The sequence below is a fragment of the Notolabrus celidotus genome, chromosome 5, assembly GCF_009762535.1.
Source record: "Notolabrus celidotus isolate fNotCel1 chromosome 5, fNotCel1.pri, whole genome shotgun sequence".
In the NCBI taxonomy this organism is placed as follows: Eukaryota; Metazoa; Chordata; class Actinopteri; order Labriformes; family Labridae; genus Notolabrus; species Notolabrus celidotus.
The window spans coordinates 11451983-11473690 of NC_048276.1; the positions used below are offsets into that span (position 1 = coordinate 11451983).

Sequence of the window (21708 nt, forward strand, 5' to 3'; positions counted from 1 at the left end):
CTACCTTATTCTTTTCTTGATGAACAGGGGTATCTGTGAAGGTTCTCAGTCATCCAGGTCATGGTAATTCAAAGCTTGATCTGTAAGGCAACTGGACTGGTAGAATCTTTTGAAGACGTTTCACCTCTCCTCCGAAAGGCTTCTTCAGTTCTGACCAGACTGGGGAAGAGCTGGAAAATATAAGCCTTTTAACAGTCCTGTTCAGGTAGTCACAAAGGGTCCTAAGTAGGGTCACTAGCCTAGTTTCTGACTGTTGTTTACCTACCTATGAACAGGCATATATCTTTGACCAGGCAGATACATTAAGAGTGTATTAACCAAGCGGCAACCTCCAGTCTAAGAACTGCAGTTCATTGAGGATCCGCTTGAGACTGGTTCCGGAAGTACCAGAAACCACATACACACCAATTCAAAAAAGCTGATCTTTACAGCAGAAATAAACATGTTTACAACCTGGTACAAAAGACGAGTGTAGTGTGGATAGCTCATTTCTTGATGGGCACACACTGTAGGGGGGGGGGTGAATCTTTTTCTGATGCGGCAATTTCGAAGATATTGAGATTACGAGTCTTCCAATGAGAGGCACAGCTGACTTGATTGACAGGCGGGAACACTGTTGCTGTTGGCTAGGAGGCTCAAAGCCCGCCTCTTTACATCACAATCGCTCGGCAGCAGCAGTATGGCTGCCGCCGCCGATTGTTCTCAAAACAGCTCTTCAGAAACAGATGGGTGACGACACTACGTCCATATTTTATACAGTCTATGATAATCACTCTTTAAAACAGGAAACAAATTAGAGAGAAAGAAAAATTAAATCATTGGTTAGAATTCAAAATGACACATTTTGAACAACTACACCAAACTACAACTCCATATCCATCATATCTGACCTTTATTTTAATGTCAAAACTACTTAGACAACAAGTGATGGGACGGAGACATTGAGACCTGATGAGACAATCTCTTAAATAAACTCTGCATTACTTTACAGACTAAGACTTTTCATTATTTTTATCTATTTGCTGATGATATTTTAGATTCTTACAGAATCAAGTTATATGACCTTAAAATGAAAGGTGCACTGAACAGTGAAGTTTGCATGACACTAAGCATATCCTCTCAGACATAAGATCTACTTCTTATACTAATGTTTTTAGATATTAAAGGCTAAGAAGCAACTTCTTCAGTGCAACAGTGGTCACCTTTGACTCTTCAGCACTCCACTTGTCTGCTCTCATGCACTGCTTGTGTTTTTCTTCCTTTTCCTCACATTTTACAAGCAGCATTCCTCCCACCTCAACACTCACACCGCATCAGTTCCTGCTATCTCCCCGCTGGAAGAAGAAGGTGGCGAGCAGGCTGAGAGGGGGCTAGCCAGTGCAGGGGCATTTGGGTGGGGGGAAGGGCATGTCTGCTGGCAGTGAGGGTGAGTAGATCAGTGCTGCTCAGTGTCTGTGAGGCGGTGATAAGATTCCAGGATTTTCCCAGTGTGACAGGCCTGCTCACCAAGCCGTACACCCCTCTGCAGGAAGGCAACCAACACCACAGCCACCTGATCCCCCCCTCCTCCAACCTCCCTGTGCTGCAACACCTCAGCAGGCAGGAGCCCCAGACACCTGCAACCACACCCAAAACCACCCCCTACGACCCCCACCACCACTCAAACTCTAAATCTTAATCTGACAATGTTTCTGTCTCAGGTGTGAATTCAAAACAAAAGCACATGGATGGATTCCGACTTTGTGCTTCTACACTATAATCCAGCCGTGCTCTCTCACTCTCTCTCTGTTTTTCCTCTCTGGCTCACTTCTCTTTCTTTATCTCCCCCCTTCCCTCCGCTCTCCCCCTCCCTTGGATGGCAGGTCAGGCAGTGAGCTGTGCGGGCTCAGAGGAGGTAAGGACGCCGCGGTGCACATTAATAATGAAAGGCCTCAGCCACCGTCGCTCCCCCCCACAGACACAGACACACACACACTCACACACACACACACACATACACACACACACACACACACACACACACACTCCCCCCATCTCCATGGCGATGGCACAAGCCCAGCAGTGTCACCGGTGGAGGGGAGGGGGGGTTAGCAACACTCTCCAAGCTGATCACGAGCTGGTACACAAGCCCACCATACTGGGCCTTCCTCTCACTAATTAGAAACACTCAGCGTTTCGGCTGCAGCAGAAATCAGCATCTATGTCCCCACCTGGTATGAAAGAGTAACTGTGAAGCTGTGAAAAAAAAAATCACGAAGAATCATCACTTAGCAGGAAATGGAAATTCACTCCAATGTCACAGACCTGAGGCATTAGAATCGGTAATTACATCAGGGTCTGCATGAGATTGTCCACATTTTGGGTTTCTCATTTTAATTAGCGATTCTTGCACTTCTCTAAGTCTTATCTAAACTTCCTCTCAACCCCATGGATGTGAAACAAGTACGGAGAGGAAAGGTTGTAATAGCTAATAAAATGATTAGATGGATATTTGGGGTTTTAAAAACATTTGTTACTGTCCATTAGAGGGGTGTACGGAAAACTGACAGAAGGTTAGAATAAAGCATTCACCTCATCTGCTCTCTTTAAAATATGTTCCATTTACTTGGTGTTAAATTCGGTCTTTGGAAGGAGGGATGTTCCATAATGACTAATATCCTAGTCGTTTAAATGGAAATTAAAACTACCTGACAAGTCAAGAAGCAAGCAAAGAGTCAACATTTAGCGCAACTTAACTCAGCTCGACACAGGGTCACAAAGTCTGTGGGTAAACAATGTCAAATATTTTTGTACTGAGTGTAGCTATCCCTCCTTGCAAGTTAATGCCTACATGCTGGTGCTAGACATACACTGCTCCAGTTGAGTGGTTGTATGCCAGTTTAAGCAGACACAGCCTACATACAACTTTATTTTCATAGGTCAAAATACTGCCAAACCGCACCACTCTATGACATGCCCTCTGTCATCTGTGTTTGTTTACACTCAAGTAGTAGAGCATTATAGAGCCTTTGCCATCACTGCCCTGGCTCTCTGGAACTCTCTCCCTCCACACATCTGCAACTCTGACTCACTTCAATCACTCAAAAACCACATCAAGACCTACCTATTCAAAAAAGCATACAACACATGACCTCTAACCCTGCCCCACCTCTGTCCTAGTTCTGTTTTATTTACCTGTTTTATTTTAACTTTTAGCTTATGTAAAGTGACTTTGAGTATGAAGAAAAGTGCTATATAAATCCTATGTATTATTATTATTATTATTATTATTATTATTATTATTATTATTATTATAGCTTTATGGAAGTAGCTGTCAACCAGAGCTGCAGCCCTGACCAGTAGTGGATGCTTCCGCTACAGTTTAGACACATCATAAAACCATCATTTAAGATCTACAATATTGGAAAAAATTTCATACAACAGTAAGATTTTGGGGTGCTGGTGGCCTGAGCGCCCCATGTATCGTGGCTATAGCACTCGTCGCAGAGGTCGCCGGTTCGACTCCCGGCCAGTCAACCATCTGCTGCATGTCTTCCCCCACTCTCTACTCCCCACGTTTCCTGTCTCTCTTCAGCTGTCCTATCATTAAAGGCAAAAAGCCCAAAAATATAATTAAAAAAAAACAGTAAGATTTTACCTTTGATAACAGTTAATCCATTAATTCTGTTCGAAATTAGCAGATGTTAACATTAGTGTTAAAATATGTTAAAATTCTGACAGTCTGCCCCCCATCCTGCTGCTGGGAAAATTGTTCCCACGATCCAAATCCAGTAAAATAAATAATCCAAACACATCATCTCCAGAACAATCCATGGATGGCTTACAATCTACAAGTAACGTATGCCCTTGCAAAATTTGTCTGCAGTCCATCTTACCAGGTAAGAGCAGGATTTGGTCCTTCTTCTGTCTCAGGTCAACAACCTCAGTGAGATGCTGTCTGCTGCCACAGCGCTGCATTCCTGTAGTGAAGTCAGGTAGCTTGAAAGTTTGAAGGCTTGAGTTAAAAGTTTCGGTAATCGTAATTCAAATTAACATCCACGTTAAAAGTTAGATTTAAAGAGTGTTGTTAATTAACGATTAACAGATTATCGGATTAATGGACTTGTACCCAGCTCCATAAATCTTTAAATATTAATTTACTCAACACCACACATCTTCAGCTCGGCGACTTTGTGACTCCATTGGTATTCAAGCGCTGCTGTAGAAATGATTTTCTTGTGCGTTCTTGACTGGAGTAGTATTAATCTTACAAAGACCTTTGTGGAAGGTACAGATCTATGAGAGGATAATGACATTAAGGATTTTCAAGAGACAAAACACTACAGAACAGAAACTAAAATACTTGTCATTCAAACATTTTTCAGTTTTGTTGGTTAGCATGGCAAGTTTCATCCATCTCCTCTTTTCCTCAGAAGCAGCGAGAGAAATATCTCAGTCAAGGACATCATGGCGATCCATTCCACAGCTTGGTTTACTTTTAATGACTTCTCCTCATGTCAGAAACTTTGATCTCTCCTACAACATCCAAATATTAAAGAGAAAGAAACATATTTTTGGATTGATTTATAGTTTATACTTAATGTTTCTTTTTGTCAAACCAGCTGTTTTTATAAAAAGAAACATGCAAATAGACGAGTAGACAAACAGCAGGATTGTAAATTTTGACACGAATACATGCATTCCTTTTTATTCACAAAACCAGTCCAATTTTCTAAACAAATACAAAGATTGGTTATTTTTAAAAGCTGTAGCTACCCAGCAACATAACAAAAATCATGATAACGAATAAACAAAATACAAAAAAAAGAAAATGTAATCTTGTCTCAGTGCGTTCAGTAGGGTAGACTCAGAGCAAGTGCTGTCTGTCAATGCTGTCACCCTGAGCAGTATTGGCACATGCTCAGTAGGGCCACAGTAACATAAGGCTGCCAGCCTCACTAAAGGGAAAGTTTGGAGATGAAGAGGAGGGCTGATTGAGGAGTTTACAGTAGTGATGGCTCTGGCAAACTGTATCTTCAACCCAGTGAGGCGTCTTTGTAGGTTTGCCTAATTCACCATATTCATACAGCTGCCATTTTCCCATGGCTTCAGAATGAGAGGCTTCATACCTGCTGTAATGTTGAAGCTATCGTTACAGATACTTAAATACCAGAAGGTCATTTCAGGCAAACGTAAAAGGAGTGAGGAATCTACGTCTTTCCTATTGCACCAAGTAGCTCAGTCAAACAGTGATATCAGCTTTCAGCTACTTTCCAGCTAATGGCAATTTTAGCCAGCAAATGGCTGAATGCTAACATTAGCTATTTTCTGACAATAACTAATGGTTAGCTTTGGGTGGGATGCTCAAATTCTGCCGTAATAAATCTAAAAACCCAACACTTTGACAGCAGTGTTAGCATTCTGTCGCGGCATAGCAACAACTTTGTTTGAAAAGAAGTAAATTCTTCACAAACATTATTTAAGCTAGACATTTGCACCTTTGTTTTGGAATTAGTAGCTCCACCAAACGGTTATAGTAGTTGCAAACCACTCCCTAACTACAGGCAGTGTTAGCTAGCAAGTGGCTGAAAGCTAACATTGGCTGTTTTCGAAACCGCCTACTATACTAGTAGTATATACTGATTTGGCCAAAATTCAGTATGCAGTAAGTAGTAAGTGAACAAGAGCAAAATCTGCAGTATGCCAAAACTCCCCTGATGTCTACTGGTTCGGGAAAATGTCTCAGTATGCATCGGACCAGTCTGCCTCGTGTACTGTTTCCCATAATGCACAGCGCTAAAGTTCCACTTTTTCTTTTCTCTTCTTTTATTTACGGGTGAACTCAGTTTTTAGGTGCTGTGGAAATTATTAAATTCCATATAAACCACTTCCCAACTTTTTAAATCATAAGTGATGATAGAGAAGCAGTTTCTCTATTAGCTTGGCCGTTGTTTACTTCTGCTTTTCGTAAACGGAAATTCAGTGACGTCTGGCCCAGCGCACTGCAACCTGTGACTGCAACACAGATTGAACAAAACAGTCATACTACATACTAAATTCAAACGCAGTTTGTAGTAGGGAGTACCTACTGCCTACCACATTAGTAGGTAGTATGTAGCAGGCCGTTTTGAAAACAGCCGTTGTCTTTAGTTAGGGAAAAGTTAGCTATTGTCTGGCAGTAGCTAATAGGTTCACTAAAGGTGGGAGGTTAAAACGCTAACATTATGTTTTGTTTACGATTTTTTGGGGGTCTTCCTCGTGCCATTACTGAAGATTAAGTTGGTGGATAGAATTGGAAACAGGGGAAGAGTGGGGAGACATGCGCTTAAAGGCTGCTAGTGGGAGTTGAACCAAGGCCTGCCACTGAGAGCACTGTAGCCTCTGTATAAGGGTGTGCAGGATTGAACCAATGAGCTACATTGGCACACAAGGTTGTAGATTGTATAGGTGTAAAGTAATGATTCTCGTTGCTTCTCATGGTTTGTCATTTCAAAAGACAAATGTTAGTGAAAATCTGGAGGCACAGTCAGCCATATTTAAAAGTCCAACATCAAAATTGGATAATAAGTTAGCTACTGTTGCAGAATAGCTAATGTTAGCTTTCAACCGGATCCTCGTTATCATTTCAATACCTGAGAAGTAAAATCCTAGCTAATATTATGAAAGCTAGGAAAGTACATCTATCCTTTTGTACAGAGTAGCTTAACCACTATTAGCGGTTGTGAGGCAGTGGCTATGTGTTGTAAAAGTATTGCCACATTTCTCTGAATTTTTACTTTATTGTGTTCTGGATAAATCCTGAAGCATTGAAATGATGATTACTTGTCAGAAATCTTTACTGATACAACTAACAGCCTGGAACACATCAGTGTGGCCAAGCAGCATCCAAGCCTCCCACCCTTAGCGTAACATCAGAGGAAAATAGCCGCTGTGTGGATATGGTCAATAACTTAAGTCCTCTGGCTGTGTTTGAATCCAAAATCCATAATGTTGCAGTTTAAAACTTCTCTTTGTTTTCAAAGACGACCACTGATCTGCCTGAAAACTCAGCATGAATTATAAAATAGACAAGGGTTTACAAAACATAATGGTGAAGAATTACAATAATGTTTGCCATTAGCCACTAGTTTTGAAATATAGCTGTAAATTTACATTCTCTACACAAGTACTGTATCTTTCCACACATGAACAACATTAACACCAAACACAGAAATTAGTTGATTGTCCACACTCAGTCCGTCATTTCTGTTTCTGGCAATGAACAGTTCTATGTAGAAGCGACAGAAAAAAACCTGCTGGAAAAAGGACGAAAGGTACCAAAATGGAAACATAGAAAAGGGAATGAAAATTGCCATAGATGCTTTTCTTTACGCTTCATTTTTGGTTCAAGGAATAAGTAGGTGCATCCATTACCCGATTGTTTTTTTTAACATTGTTTTTTTTATTGTTATTTTTTCCATTATTTTATTTGTTGCTTGTTTGTTTGTTTATTAGCCAGTTTCTGTTCCGGAGACAATCCAGGAGTTGGCATTGCACTTGATGGCAGAGCTTTGGGTAGGGGTGGAGGAGGAGGAGTCCTACTGGAACCACCGAAACGCCGCTCCTGTAGGAAGCATCACCTTCTTGGAGAAACAGAGGACAAGAGGGAGGAGAGGGAGGGAGAGGGGAGAGAGAAGAGGAGGTAGGTTTTGTTAATAAAAAAAACATGATTTTTACCACGGTTTACAAAAATAAGGGAATATACCAACATACAGTTACTTTTCTCTTTCTCTTTATTTTAAAGGCTGAAAATAATAGTTATTATGATTTTACCAAATCATGTTTTTGGGTCACTTGTCCAGTGCATAGATGTAAAAAGTATTTGAACCAGAATTTTTTAATTGCCTTTTTATTCTGACTCACTTTCTAAAACATTTGATTCAATTTATAAAGTTTCACAACAGACATCTTCAGTATTTCGATGTTAATGCTCTTCAGTGTTCCAGATCTACTGAAGGAACCACAGTTCAGAAAAGTACTTCAATAGTAGATAGAAAGTACCTTAGTTCTTTTTCAGAAAGTAGTTCCAACTATTTGGCTAAAGCGCATTTTAATATATTGTTGAAGGGCACAATTTGGGATGAAACTGTTTGTATTAACAGGTAATTTTATTATACTTTAGAATAAAACAAATAATTTAAAGCTGGGGTTCAAAGTCAGATTTAAATACACTTTTTGTTATACTGGTTATGTGAACTTTATGTCCGGATGGCAATAAATACATAAAGGGCTCTTAAAAAGAGCGAAAGTAAGCCGCTATCTACAGCCGGAGTAAACCTGGGAAAACACCAACCAATCCCTGCCATCAGGAGCCAAAATATGAAACCAATCAAATCCTGTCCTTCCGTTCTGCCCGCCTCCTGCGCGTACATTTCATGTTTGTTTGTGTTTTTAACTTTCTCTATGATAATGCTTTGGTGTTTTCTTACCGCTCAGTGAGACATGAGTTGATGTAGTGCAAAACACAAACAATGTGCTGAGGACCGGTTTTGAATCAGTCCGATCATGTGGTTGCTAAACCAGCTGCGCTCGTGCATTTGAGTGGGGGTGTCGTTTTTGAGGAGCTCTGAGGGGAGGGGGGGGTGTTAGACGGAGTCCTGAGGAAATGCTACATTCAAATTTATGCTAGTTTTCTGTGACTACCAACCCTAGCTTTAAAGGTTGTTAGCATCCTGTTAGCATCCTCATGATTGTCAAGAATAGTTAGGATACTGCATGCTTTTTGTAAATCCAGATCATATTATTTAATATGATTTACTTATTCTTAAAAAATGTAAAACATTTATTTGGTTGTTTTTGAGAGAAGGTCCTATAAAAAGACAAGAAATAACATTGAACATATTAATTGCTGACAATAGCTCTGCATTTAGAGAAACTCCACTCTTTCAATATGTTTTATGATGTTTGCTTTATGTTTTGGATCTAAACATGTTATCTGATTGATGTCAAACAACAGCTACACTTCTATTCAAGTATTTATCCCTGTGTGACTCCTATGTGCGAAATCTCTGCAACCTCCCTTCCTCCCTCAGCTCCACCGCAGGAACGTGCTTCAGTCCTGGCTTCACACAAAACCCGATATGCCACATTTATTATTTAGCCACCACACACATCGCTCTCCCACACCATCACCAATGATTACTCTGCTTTCTGTCCCTCACCCCTCTCTCCGGCCGTGGTTATCCGTTTGTGCGATTGCAGCGAGCAGGAGCAGCACACATGCATGCAGCTGCAGGGCTCAGCAGCAGCTCAGGGGGCCTGCCAGTCAGGAGGCACAGAGCAGCTAGGGGTCCCTAGAGCTGCAGTACGGCTGGCGTCCTGCAAAGTGCAACTTGGTTCTGCAGCACAGATTCTTCTTCCGTTAGCCAGCTCTGCCTGGAGCGAGGCAGGAGGATCTCGGCAAACATTTATGCACCCACACACACTCTCACACCGAACCAATATGTATTCAAGTACAGTCACACACCTCCACACACAGTGGCACGTTAACCGACACTCACAATACACCCCCGAAATCACACCAAACAGTGAGGCTGTTAAAATAAAATTCTCATACAACGGATTCTGGTTCACTTTTCCATCAGTATTCAACAGCATAAGGTTTAATCAGGAATCATACGCACACTTAGACACACAATGCATACAGTCTCACCCACTTAATGAAAAGGAAAAACAACATTTACTGCATGTGAGTGACATACAGATGCAAATACAAATATTTGTTTTGCCCTTTGAGAACATGGCGTTCCTTGCAGGATAGTGCCATGTCCCCAAAGGGCATGACGTCATGATGTTATTCTATTTTACTACTTATTATAATAAATATTCATCAGACGTTTTGTGGATCAGGTCTTTCTCAGAGCGCTGAAACTCTGAGTTTTTCAAGCAAAGGCAGCTGAGATTTGACTGGCCCATTAGTTCAGAAAAGTTTGTTTGAAACAAAAAACAATACCAACTCTAATTACTTTTCAGGCCCACTTAAACCATTCCTGTTGCCTTGAATCAGCAGCACAGTTTTCGTTCGGATGCTATTGTTCATATCTGGACATGACAGAGCGACGGCAGGGTTCGTGCGCCACAGGTTTCCATTTTACTTTCAATTTGAAAGTTAACTCCTGCTGACAAAAGTGAAACATTTTTGCTTGGGTAAAAAGACCTCAAGCAAGGTAATTACCTCAGTGATCTCTGCCAAATATAGCCCACACTGTGCTTTATTTGTTAAATTGACTCATTCCAGAACAATCTGACAGCAGACACACTAAAAAAACCACAGCGCTGTTCATACGTAGCCCACATGTTTGTGCCAGCTCACATCTGCTTCTCAACTTCATATCACTCTCTACCATGGTGAAAATGCTGTTTGATCACTGACTGAATCTAGAATAGACAACATGCTTTAATTTCCACTCATTGTGAGATGTGAGGCCAAAAGACCTCCTCACTAGGGTCTGACACATCACGCTGGTGCTGCCTAGGCATGCACAGAAGTGACCTGGCTGGTAGAGCTACGGGACTGACATCACACCTTTTCTGCTAACCAAAACACACATTCAACTTTAAAATATTAAAGATCCCTCAGGCCAGTACAGTCTGCACCAGAACAGATTCTTGTTTTCATTTAAAACTGACAGTAGTGGCTTTGGAAAGTTCCACAACTGTTGTGTAAGTATTTGTTACGTTTTCTCACATCGTTTCTCCTAAACTTCGCTAATCCAGTCATGAAAGCTGCAGGAGGCCACATTTGTCCAAAGAGCTGTCAATCAATCATCTATTGAAGATCCCATGACTAATTAAAACCAAACATCTCAGATGAGTGTGCACTTGGACCAAGCGGCAACCTCGGGTCTAAAGATATGAGTCCAATGAAGAAGTGCTAAAAACTGCAGTTCGTCGAGGATCCGCTTGAGGCTGGCTCTGGAAGTACCAGAAACCACATACACACCAATTCAAAAAAGACGATCTTTACAGCAGAAATAAACATGTTTACAGCCTGGTACAAAAGACGAGTGTAGTCTGGATAGCTCATTTCTCGACTGGCACACACTGTACGGGGGGTGAATTTTTTTCTAACGTGGCAATTTCGAAGATATTGAGATTACGAGCCTTCCAATGAGAGGCACAGCTGACTTGATTGACAGGCAGGAACAATAGCTGTTGGCTAGGAGGCTCCAAGCCCACCTCTTTACGTCATACTGGCTTGACAGCAGCAATATGGCTGCCGCCAATGATTAGTCTCAAACAGCGCTTCAGAAACAGATGGGTGACGTCACAGATCCTACATCCATATTTTATAGTCTATGACTTGGACATAAAACAACATTATAGGAACTAACTATAAAGACAGAAACCATGTTTAAAAATGTATTTGATGTGTATCTTAATTTTATTGTTTGGCCTAAATTCCGTCTGTTAACATGGCGGAGGCGGAGATTACTGCAGCCAGTCAGTAGGTGGAGCTCTAAATAGTTTGGCAGTCAGTGAACACTTATGCACCCATATTAATGTACACTCTGTGTTTGATAAATACAAGTTTAGGTTAAATGTGTTACTGCTGCTACTAATTTAAATTGAGCTGAATCTAAAAAAAAATATTTAATGAAGAAAATAACGCCCATCTTATTGTATCGCATCCTACTGCATTGTATCATAATTTATTGCACTGTATTTCATCATATAGTAAATTATTGTACTGTACTGTATACCATTGTATTGTACTGTACTGTTTGCACAGTATTGCATTGTAATACATTGAATTGTATTGCATTGTATCATCTTGTATTGCATCGCCTAGTATACAAGTGTAGTATAGCATAGCATAGTACACTCAGAAATAATTTGTTGGGTGAACGTAATACAATTATGGAAAGAATTTCCACCTAATCAAAATGCTTTCATTTAGCGAGACACAATTTAATTGAACCAACTAATTTTAAATATGTTGAGTGAACATCAAGTTTTGACATTACCATTACTTATTTGCAATGTTTGGGTCCAACTTAATTTGTAAAGGTTGTTTCAACATATTTACTGAGGTAGGATCTGACTTCATTTTCTTGAGTCACAATAACTTGTATAACATGACTACGGAGAGCTTATTTTTATTTTTTTGTAAGTTATATTTTTTGGCTTTTTCGCCTTTATTGATAGGACAGCTGAAGAGAGACAGGAAACGTGGGGAGTAGAGAGTGGGGGAAGACATGCAGCAAATGGTTGACTGGCCGGGAGTCGAACCGGCGACTTCTGTGACGAGGACTATAGCCTCGATAAGTGGGGCGCATAGACCGCTAGGCCACCAGCACCCCAACTGCAGTCAGTCACAGGCGGTCACGGGAGTTGGGAGAGATCGCCTGTGACTGACTGCAATTGGGGCGCTCTTCTTTGCCGGAAGCATGCTACCTTGGCTGATGAATAGGGCCTGTCATACTACCACCTTCTGCTCTGGAGAGGTATTGCAGATGGGATTCCTACCTAAACCCATTCAGTTGTGTTGACATAAAGACCTCTGGTAGTTTAAAGGATTTTGCATGTCATGTTAAAACTACATGATTTAAATTTGTTTAACCCATAGACTGTAAAAAATATGGACATAGTATCCGTGACGTCACCCATCTGTTTCTGAACGCTGTTTTGAAGCCAATCAGCTGCGGCAGCCATATTGCTTCTGTCGAGCCAGTGTGACGTAAAGAGGCAGGCTTTGAGCCTCCTAGCCAACAGCTGCAGTGTTCCCACAGGCAGCTGTGCCTCTCATTGGAAGACTAGTAATCTCAATATCTTTGAAATTGCCGAATTAGAAAAAAATTCACCCCCCTCACAGTGAGAGGACGTCGAGAAATTAGCTATTCAGACTACACTCATCTTTTGTACCAGGCTTTAAACATGTTTATTAATGCTGCAAAGATCGTCTTTTCCCCATTCATGTGTATGTGTCTTCCGGTACTTCTGGAGCCAGCCTCAAGCGGATCCTCGATGAACTGCAGCTTTTAACACTTCCGCATTGACTCATATTTTTAGACCGGAGGTTGCCGCTTGGTTTAACCCCAAACATGAATTAATGCAATAGAAGCTACATGTTAGACTTATGTTGATAAAACAGACACCCATGTTGCTTTTTTTGAGTGTATAGCATACAAGGTAATTTCATAATGTATTGAATTGTATCATATGAAAATGTGTTGTTCTGCATTGTACAGTATTGAGCTACAGTATATTGTAATATTGTATTGTATTGCATCATATCCAGAGAACACACTAACGAGATAACTTTGTGGCTCCAGTGAATATCATTATGAACCACAAACCTGCAGGTTAACAGCCAACATCTTGCCAACATTATTTCATGGTCTATGAGTTAAGTATCGTTCTCCCGCCATCCATCTCCGTGGTGACCTTTCAGCAGCAGCACTCAGCTGTTACAAAGACAGTCAAAGGACAGCAACATCTGCTGCTGCCACAGATGTCAAAAACCTGGTGAGGTCTGGACCGGCCATGACGTAATGTGTGGGAAGGAAAAACAACACATCCCTTGAGTGAACTGTAAATGCTGCTTTTCTCTCGTTATCAAACATGAGCAATCAATGGAAAAATGGCTGCAGTTCAGGAATAGAAAAAGCCTTCCCTCACCAACACTGATTGCACGGGTTCAAACAGATGGGGTCTGTGGGTGTGAAGTGGCCAATCACTAAAATCAATGGATGTGTTTTTTCCAACCAGGCGAGCACATTTGTCTTAGCATAGCACAAACAGTTTGTGTGTAACCGAGACCACCACTGAAGGAAAAGTAGAAAAATCCTTTAGAGTTGAGACCACCCGCTTCATAAATTAGCTTAATACATCATAACTGATTTTAATCCAGAGAGCATGCATGCTGTTGGGTGTTTCTGAAGCAAAAATTAAGCCTTTACTTTTGAACAAAGGCAACACTAAACATTCTGGTTTCTGTCTTTTAATCATCTGTTATAGGACTCCCCTATGGACTCCCACAGGAAAAAAAACAATGAACACAAAGCATCTCCAAATGCAGCAAAGCATGTGGGATGTAGAGCTGTCTGCTGTTCACAAGGAACAGAAAAGTAAACCTTTAAAACAACTGAATATGAAACACCTTTGACCTCCCGCTGGCATAAACACTCGCTGCTCGTCTGGCTGAAGGGGCGAGATTTTTCCTACAGATGCTCTCCATACCAGAAGCCAATTGTGATTGATTCAAAGAATACATTACAATGATTTCTTTTACTGGACTAAAACATTTATCCCATAGCCAAGGTGAATGCAACAAGTCAGGTTAAAAAGACCTATGGGGGCGAGGGTGGCCAAGCAGTTTGGACGTGCCTGAAGAACAGGGGTTGTGGCCCTTCTTGCAGTGGTTGCTGGTCCCAACACTCTGCTCCCCTCTACTACTGTCCTACCCAATTGAGACAAAAATTCCCTCCTAAACCCCCTTCCCAAAAAAAAAATGAAAACAAAACACATGAATGACAGAGCAACATTAATTCATCAAATTTTGGAGGCTGGAATCTGTGTCCCATGGTTGCCAATCTATCTGGTTCTGCCCAAGATTTCTGCCTGTGAAAAGGAATATTTTGCCCTGGACAAGTGTAAAGGGCAAAAATTCCCTCAAAAAATAAAAAATAAAAACATGAATAAATGACAGAGATGTTAACTCATAAAATTTTGGAGGCTGGAATCTGAGAAACTGCGAAGTAGTCATTGCATCTCTATTTATCACTAGCTTCAAATATGCCAGTGGTGATAATGGAGATGTTAAAAAAATGATGAATATGAAAGTTAATGATTAAAATCTTGACGCTGACGAAAAGCAGTAACCGTTCCAAAGACAAATTGACTTAGGTTCAAACAGAACAGATTTGGCGGGAATTTGGTAGCTTTGGTTATAAAGCAGGCTAAAGACAATATTTACATGTTGAAAAGCTGTTGAAAATGTTATATATTATTGGCACCACCTTTTTTTCTGTACATCTCCAATTCTTTCTGTCTGTTTGACTCTTTCCATATCACTCCTCTAACCCCCCCTTTTTTTTTCATCCAATCAGCTGGTTGTGTCACAGTCAGTCTGGTTCTGCCTAAGATTTCTTTCTGTGAAAAAGGAATATTTTGCCCTGGACGAGTGTTGCTTCACTGTAAAGGGCAAAAATGCCTTTCAATAATAACAAAAAAAACATGAATAAATGACAGAGATGTTAATTCATAAAATTTTGGAGGCTGGAATCTGAGATTATACAAAGTAGTCATTGCATCTCTATTTGTTTCTAGCTTCAAATATGACAGCGGTGATAATGGAGATGTTAAAACAATGATAAATATGAAAGTTAATGATTAAAATATTTGATGTTGACGAAAAGCAGTAACTGTTCCAAAGATAAATTGGCTTAGGTTCACACAGGAGAGATTTGGTGGGAATTTGGCAGCTTTGGTTATAAAGCAGGCAAAAGACAATATTTACATGTTGAAATGCAGCTGCAGAAAATCTGTTGAAAATGTTATATATTATTGGCACCAACTTTTTTTTGGTACATCTTCAGTTCTTTCTGTCTGACTCTTTCCATATCGCTCCTTTTACTCTCCTTTTTTCATCCCACCAACTGGTTGCATCACATGGTTGCCAGTCAGTCTGGTTCTGCCTAAGATTTCTGCCTGTAAAAAGGAAGATTTTGCCCACAACCTTTGCCAAATGCTTAATCATTCCTGGACAAGTGTTGCATCACTGTTAATGTGTCTAGTCCTGCTCTTCATGAATAGTGTCCTGAGATAACTGGGGCTAGGGTTGGTAGTATATAAATAAATGATGATTTAACTGATTGTTATGTAATATATACGTTCATTAAAGGAAGTTCAATAGACATTTAACTACCCTTTGACCTGCAAATGACCAAATCAGCTCTCTTTGTGTGGCTGCAGTATGACACCCTGAGTGCCCCTCTGTCTTCCCTCTCTTTCAGTCTTCCTACGCACTCCTCTGTCCTCTCCAACTTGTCTCTCTGTCTGCCCAGCAACTTGCCCGCACATCCATGTGTCTCGGTGTCAGTCTGCATGCCTGTCAGTTTGCATGAGCCTCCTCTGTCCTGACTGTCTGGTGTTCGGTGTCTGGAAGGCAGGAAGGACCATGAGGGAATACTCTGCTCCCATATCAATGTCTGATCCCGACAGAGGGGTTCCCATAAGACAACACTTGTATGTTCAGGTGTTTGGTGTGTCTGATGACAAACAAGCACAGCCTGTGACATAACCACCGACTTTTATAACCAAAGGTCTTGTTATTTGGGCAGAAGAGATATGAAATCCTCTCTTATCTATCTTCTAACACCCCCCACCCACCTGTACAGTACATTCTGTAAGTACAGTGACATACAAGTAAAAAACAAAGCACACTACAACTCCCTAACCCCGACTCTCCTTGTTTCTCTGCATCGCTGAGACTGACACCACTGGAGGGTATTCAGACGTCGAGCGCAGAGGAACTGCCTTCCCACTTATTTCTCTCAAATGTAGCATTCCCAGAATAAATCCAGACATCTTCAGCCAGTGAGCTGTGAGGTGGCAAAGGCCTCAGCATGCTTACTCCCCCTCACTTGCCAATTTTACGCTCCTCTTTGAGCTGCCGTGAGCTTTCAATGGAAAACCGTCAACACCCTTAAAATAAGCACACACGGCTGCTGGACTGCACTCGTGTATCGACGCGGCTACGCTTGCAGGCTCATGTAAACGCAGGAACACAAGGTTCAATGCAAATGCAAGACAAAACAAAGACAAGACATGTCATCTGGTCCTTTTACGAACATGTGTGTGCATATAAATGATAGAAAGGGAGTCTTAATCCTCAGACAACCTCACCAAAAGACACAGGTTGGATCACATAAGTTACGGCTGAACTGACTTGGAAACATAAAGGGCATGTAAGGGAAGGAGGACTTTTTCTTACACATAACTTGTTAGAAGATAATCAAATACATACACATCTGCTCATTATTGGCATTTGCTAATCACTGCTGACTCTCTACTCTCTGCTTTTTCTCCTGATGCAGCACATCCTCCATGAAACTACTCCTCTGACATTTAGCGTGTCCTGATGACATCCCGCTCACCGACGCTGCGGCCCCGGCTGTATTCTCTGATCTAATCACCTGCTGAACAAGAGCTGTTGACTTAATAACAAAGCCATCTGAGACAACTACTACACTGCTAATGGGAAATGTATGAGCACACAGGACAAATAAAAAGCAGGGGAGAAATGGAAAATGTACTCCTGTCACAGCTCCCTACAGGAGGCGAAAGCCAATACTGAATAATTTTGTGGGGCCACGTAGTAACAAGTTGCAGAGCCTTATTTGGGGCTTTCCTGATTGAAAAGAAAACTGTTTTCATTTTGAGTTTTCAAGCAAATTAACTAACAAAATGTCAGTAAGCAGGGTTGTATGGGGTGCTCATAAATAGTGAGTATGCGTAGTATACTGGTCTTTTACAGTTAAAAACAAGGTGCCAAATTGAAGGCCTGTAAGGTAAAGAGGTGAATACAGGGGTGCCACCAGGATTTCTCAGCCCAGTGAGCCCCACCACCACAGCCTGAGCCTACTCTGCACAGGTCTAGATCAAACTCAATGTTATGTCATTCACAAAGACCCAACATCAAGACAGGATAACATCCAGCCCCATCTTACAGACAGGACTCGGTCTGATCTCAACTTAATCCACAATGAGCAGAGCACTTTGCAGCAGGGAGAGGGAGATGCAGAGAGATTGATGATAGTGACCTTGCAAAACTTAGTAGTGGTGCCAGTGAACAAAAACTGCGACAAAGGACACTGAGACCATGGAGTTAAAAGGTGACATCATATAACCTGGTCAGGTGAGTGTATTTATAACTTGCTTCAAGCTTTCTGTGTGGGTTGATTTGGCGGGAATGTTTCCTGCCTTTCTCTTGACAATCTCATGCCGGTCTTTTGGTATGTCTGTCTGCTTCAAGTTGTCAAGTTTTTTCTTGTGATGTCACATTTCTTCTGTCAAAGGAATAAAACTGTGTGACATTTTTTTGTTTACTTAATCTTGTTTGAATTTAACACGGGTCCTACTAAGCATTTGTCCTGTTTAAAGGGAAAGCTGCAGCTTAATAATAATAATAATGCATTTTATTTATATGTTTTATTTAATTTTAATTAAATTTAATGAAATTTAAAATTAAAATTTAAAATTTAAAATTTAAATTTAATTAAATTTAATTACATTTTATTTAATGTTGTAAGGTGACCTTGAGTGCCAAGAAAGGCGCCCTTTCTTGGCACTCAAGGTCACCTTACAACATTAAAAACAAACAGAGTTTAAATAGCAAACAGTACATAAAACACAATTTAAAAAGTTTTAAGTGAATGGACAGAGGAGTTGTGGTCAGATGGAATAAGCCAGTTTAAACAGATGGGTTTTGAGTTTGGATTTAAAATGTGGGAGTGAGTCAGTGTTGCGGAGGTCAGGTGGGAGAGAGTTCCAGAGCTGGGGAGCAGAGCGGCTGAAGGCTCTGCTCCCCATGGTAACAAGGCGAGCAGGGGGGACAGTGAGGTGGATGGAGGAGGAGGATCTGAGGGTGCGGACGGGTGTGGCAGTATGGAGGAGGTCAGAGAGATATGGAGGGGCGAGGTTGTGTATGGATTTGAAGGTGAGGAGAAGTATTTTGTAGTTGATCCGGTGTGTGATGGGGAGCCAGTGGAGCTGTTGCAGGATGGGTGTGATGTGGTGGAAGGAGGCGGTGCGTGTGATGATACGGGCGGCTGAGTTTTGAACCAGTTGAAGTTTATGGAGGGTTTTGTGGGGGAGACCAAACAGAAGGGAGTTGCAATAGTCCAAACGGGAGGTGACGAGGCTGTGAACAAGAATGGCGGTGGAGTGGGGAGTGAGTGAAGGACGGAGACGGTTAATATTGCGGAGGTGAAAGTAGGCGGACCGGGTGACGTGGTTGATATGGGAGGTGAAGGAGAGGGTGCTGTCGAGGATGACACCCAGACTCTTAACCTGAGTGGAGGGGAAGAGGGGCGAGTTGTCGATGGGAATAGAGAAATTATTGAGTTTGTTTAATGTAGATTTTGTGCCAATTAGAAGAAGTTCAGTTTTATTACTTACACATTTTGTCTTCATTCTTACATACATTCCTCAAAATGTTGTTCTTCTAATTTATATCAAAGTTATAAGTGCTTTTGTTAGGAAGGATTAATTATATAAACCAAACTAATCTAATACTTCTTCTATATTGCATCCACTGTTGTTGTTTTTTATTTATTTTTTGGCTTTTACACCTTTATTATAGAGGAGAGGACAGTGGATAGTGAAGGAAAGGGGGAGAGAGTGGGGGGACTGACATGCCGGAGTTTCTAACCCAGGCCAACTGCTTCATGGGCGAGCAACTTAACCATTAGTCTAAGTCCACGCCCCACTGTTGTTGTTGTTGTTGTTGTTGTTGTTGTTGTTGTTGTTGTTATTCCCTTAATTGTATGCTCTTTTTTGGGCTTAATACGGGACCTGAGAAACGGAATTTCGTTCCATATCATGTGACAGCTTGTATTGGTATGACAATAAAAAACCTTGAATCCTGTTTTTTTTTTAATAAAATCCCCCTTTCCATATTTCAGTCCCTTGTTAATTGATGATCGGACTACCTAAATGCATTGGCCAGTGCCCCTGTAAATCTGAAATAGGGTGGGTCACCCCCCTGTGACCCACCCTATACACCAAACAAATGTTATACAATAAAAAAAGCTTCTGTATTGCGCCAATGTTACAGGCAGAACACAAGCATGTGGCACTTGGTTCCAGTCCCTTAGAGCACTAGGGGACTCATGTTGAGTGTAAACAGCCAAACATCTGCTGCCAGTCTGCATTCTGATATAGTACACAGTAGTATATGTGTCTAGTATATGTTATATATACTGCAACATATATATATGTCGCAGTTTTGTATGCACTGATGTTTTGCCAGTTTGTTCTCAGCCGGTCCTCGCCCTTCTCAGTCTCTTTTGTCAGGGTTAAATGTGTCCCTCTGACAACACCCTTGGCCCCAGCCAAGGCCCCCTGGTAAACTTGGTCTAGAACCGCCACTGCCTAAATAGTGACATAATCCCTCTTTTGGATAAGTTATCTCATCTCAAGTTGTTTACACTAAAATTTGGACTGCACCAATATTGCCCATTAACTCAATTTATTAATATTTTGTTCTGCACAATGAATCGAAAAGAGACTTGTGTCTTCTCATTTTTGGCCCCAAAAAATGTCATAAAGTTAGACAGACGGATCAAACAACTATTGAGTGGTACATATTTAAATATGACTGGAATAAAAATGTGTGAAAGAGAACTGCAGTTCACAATATTAGTGAAGTCACTGATCAGTTTGCTATTAAACTCAGTATTTGGGGGCCACACAGGTTCATGGTACCCCAGAGTTTCTTTCATGTTTGGTGGCCATCAGCGACATCATCAGCCTGTGACGTTACGAGCAGCATGATGACCTACATCAACATCAACACTCATGAATATTCAAGCCCCCTCGGGTTTGGCATGGCTGGTGTGAACAACTGGTATTAGGCTAACTGCCACAACAACATCAAATGCAAATCATAAATTCACATTAAATTCCTTTTCTGTTGCAGACATTGAGTCATACCACCTACATAGAGAGCTGCCACATTACACCATTTGGTTAATCATCAACGGGGACAAAAGAAGCAGCTCATTAATTTGCAACTGAACAATGCAACACTAAAAAAACAACAGGCTGATATTCAGACACATCAGTCTGATTCTTAACAGTCAGTTTTTCTTTTCTTAACTGGAACCAAGATGACAACCATGAGAGTTCTTCAGTTTCACTCGATTTAAGGTCTTATTCCCTCCAAAACAAATCATATGTTCATGGTCCTTTTAGGTGCTTATAATATTTAGGTTCTTTTCTTCATGGTCCAGGTATTTAATGGTGTCAGCTTGAATTTCTTATGGCATTCTGATTTTTGTCAATGAGATTGTCAGAGAAAAAATTATATTTATGTGAGATATGTAGACTCTTCACTTCTATCTTAGCTTTTAAGTTATTTTGAGTGCCAAGAAAAGCTCTATACAAATCCAATCAATTATTCACCTGTCATACAACATAACAACAGCAATTAACCCAGACTGTTTTTCACTATGATGGATTAGATGAACACCAGCCAACACGCCCCCAAAATACAATAAAAACACAACAGGGTATAGACAAACTTTTAAAATGACATGTAAAAGGATTTTCTCACATGACAGTGATTATGATTGCTGCTCCGTTAGTGTAAGGCAGAACATTAACTTTGTTATGTTTACCCAAACAGCCTGGTTGGGTGAAATTAATGACTTAACTTGGTTCAGGGGTCCTTCACTGTCATGGTTACAAACTGATGAGCATGTGATTAAGACTGGAGAAAGATGGTGATCATAGCAAAAACAAATGTTGACTGTCTGCAGGAAAACCAGCAAGTTCAAGGTTTAGTTGGCAAGCCAATCACAGCTTCCTCCATACATGACCTTAAAAGTAAGAGTTTGGGGTCATTTGCTGTAACAGCTTGTTGTGTTGTTCCTTCTTGCCTCCTTGAGCAAATTTAAACTTTGTATGTTTATGCTTGGAGGCCAAGACAATTTTACGCTTGCAGCGACTATTTTCTTTGAAACA

General features: G+C 41.0%; 1 protein-coding gene across 6 annotated transcripts in view; it reads right to left on the reverse strand.

The window, feature by feature from the left end:
* Positions 1-4508: 4508 nt before the first annotated feature.
* The window catches only part of cxxc5a (CXXC finger protein 5a), a 95890-nt gene continuing 78690 nt past the window's right edge, over positions 4509-21708 (reverse strand). For 4 of the 6 annotated variants that reach the window (XM_034684301.1, XM_034684302.1, XM_034684303.1 and 1 more), the window contains one exon: positions 6032-7601. In XM_034684301.1, the coding sequence (XP_034540192.1) occupies positions 7557-7601 (45 nt within the window). In that variant the 3' untranslated portion in view covers positions 6032-7556. Of the gene's footprint in view, positions 7602-21708 lie in introns of all 6 variants that reach the window. The other 2 variants (XM_034684307.1, XM_034684306.1) reach the window with 1 other exon arrangement.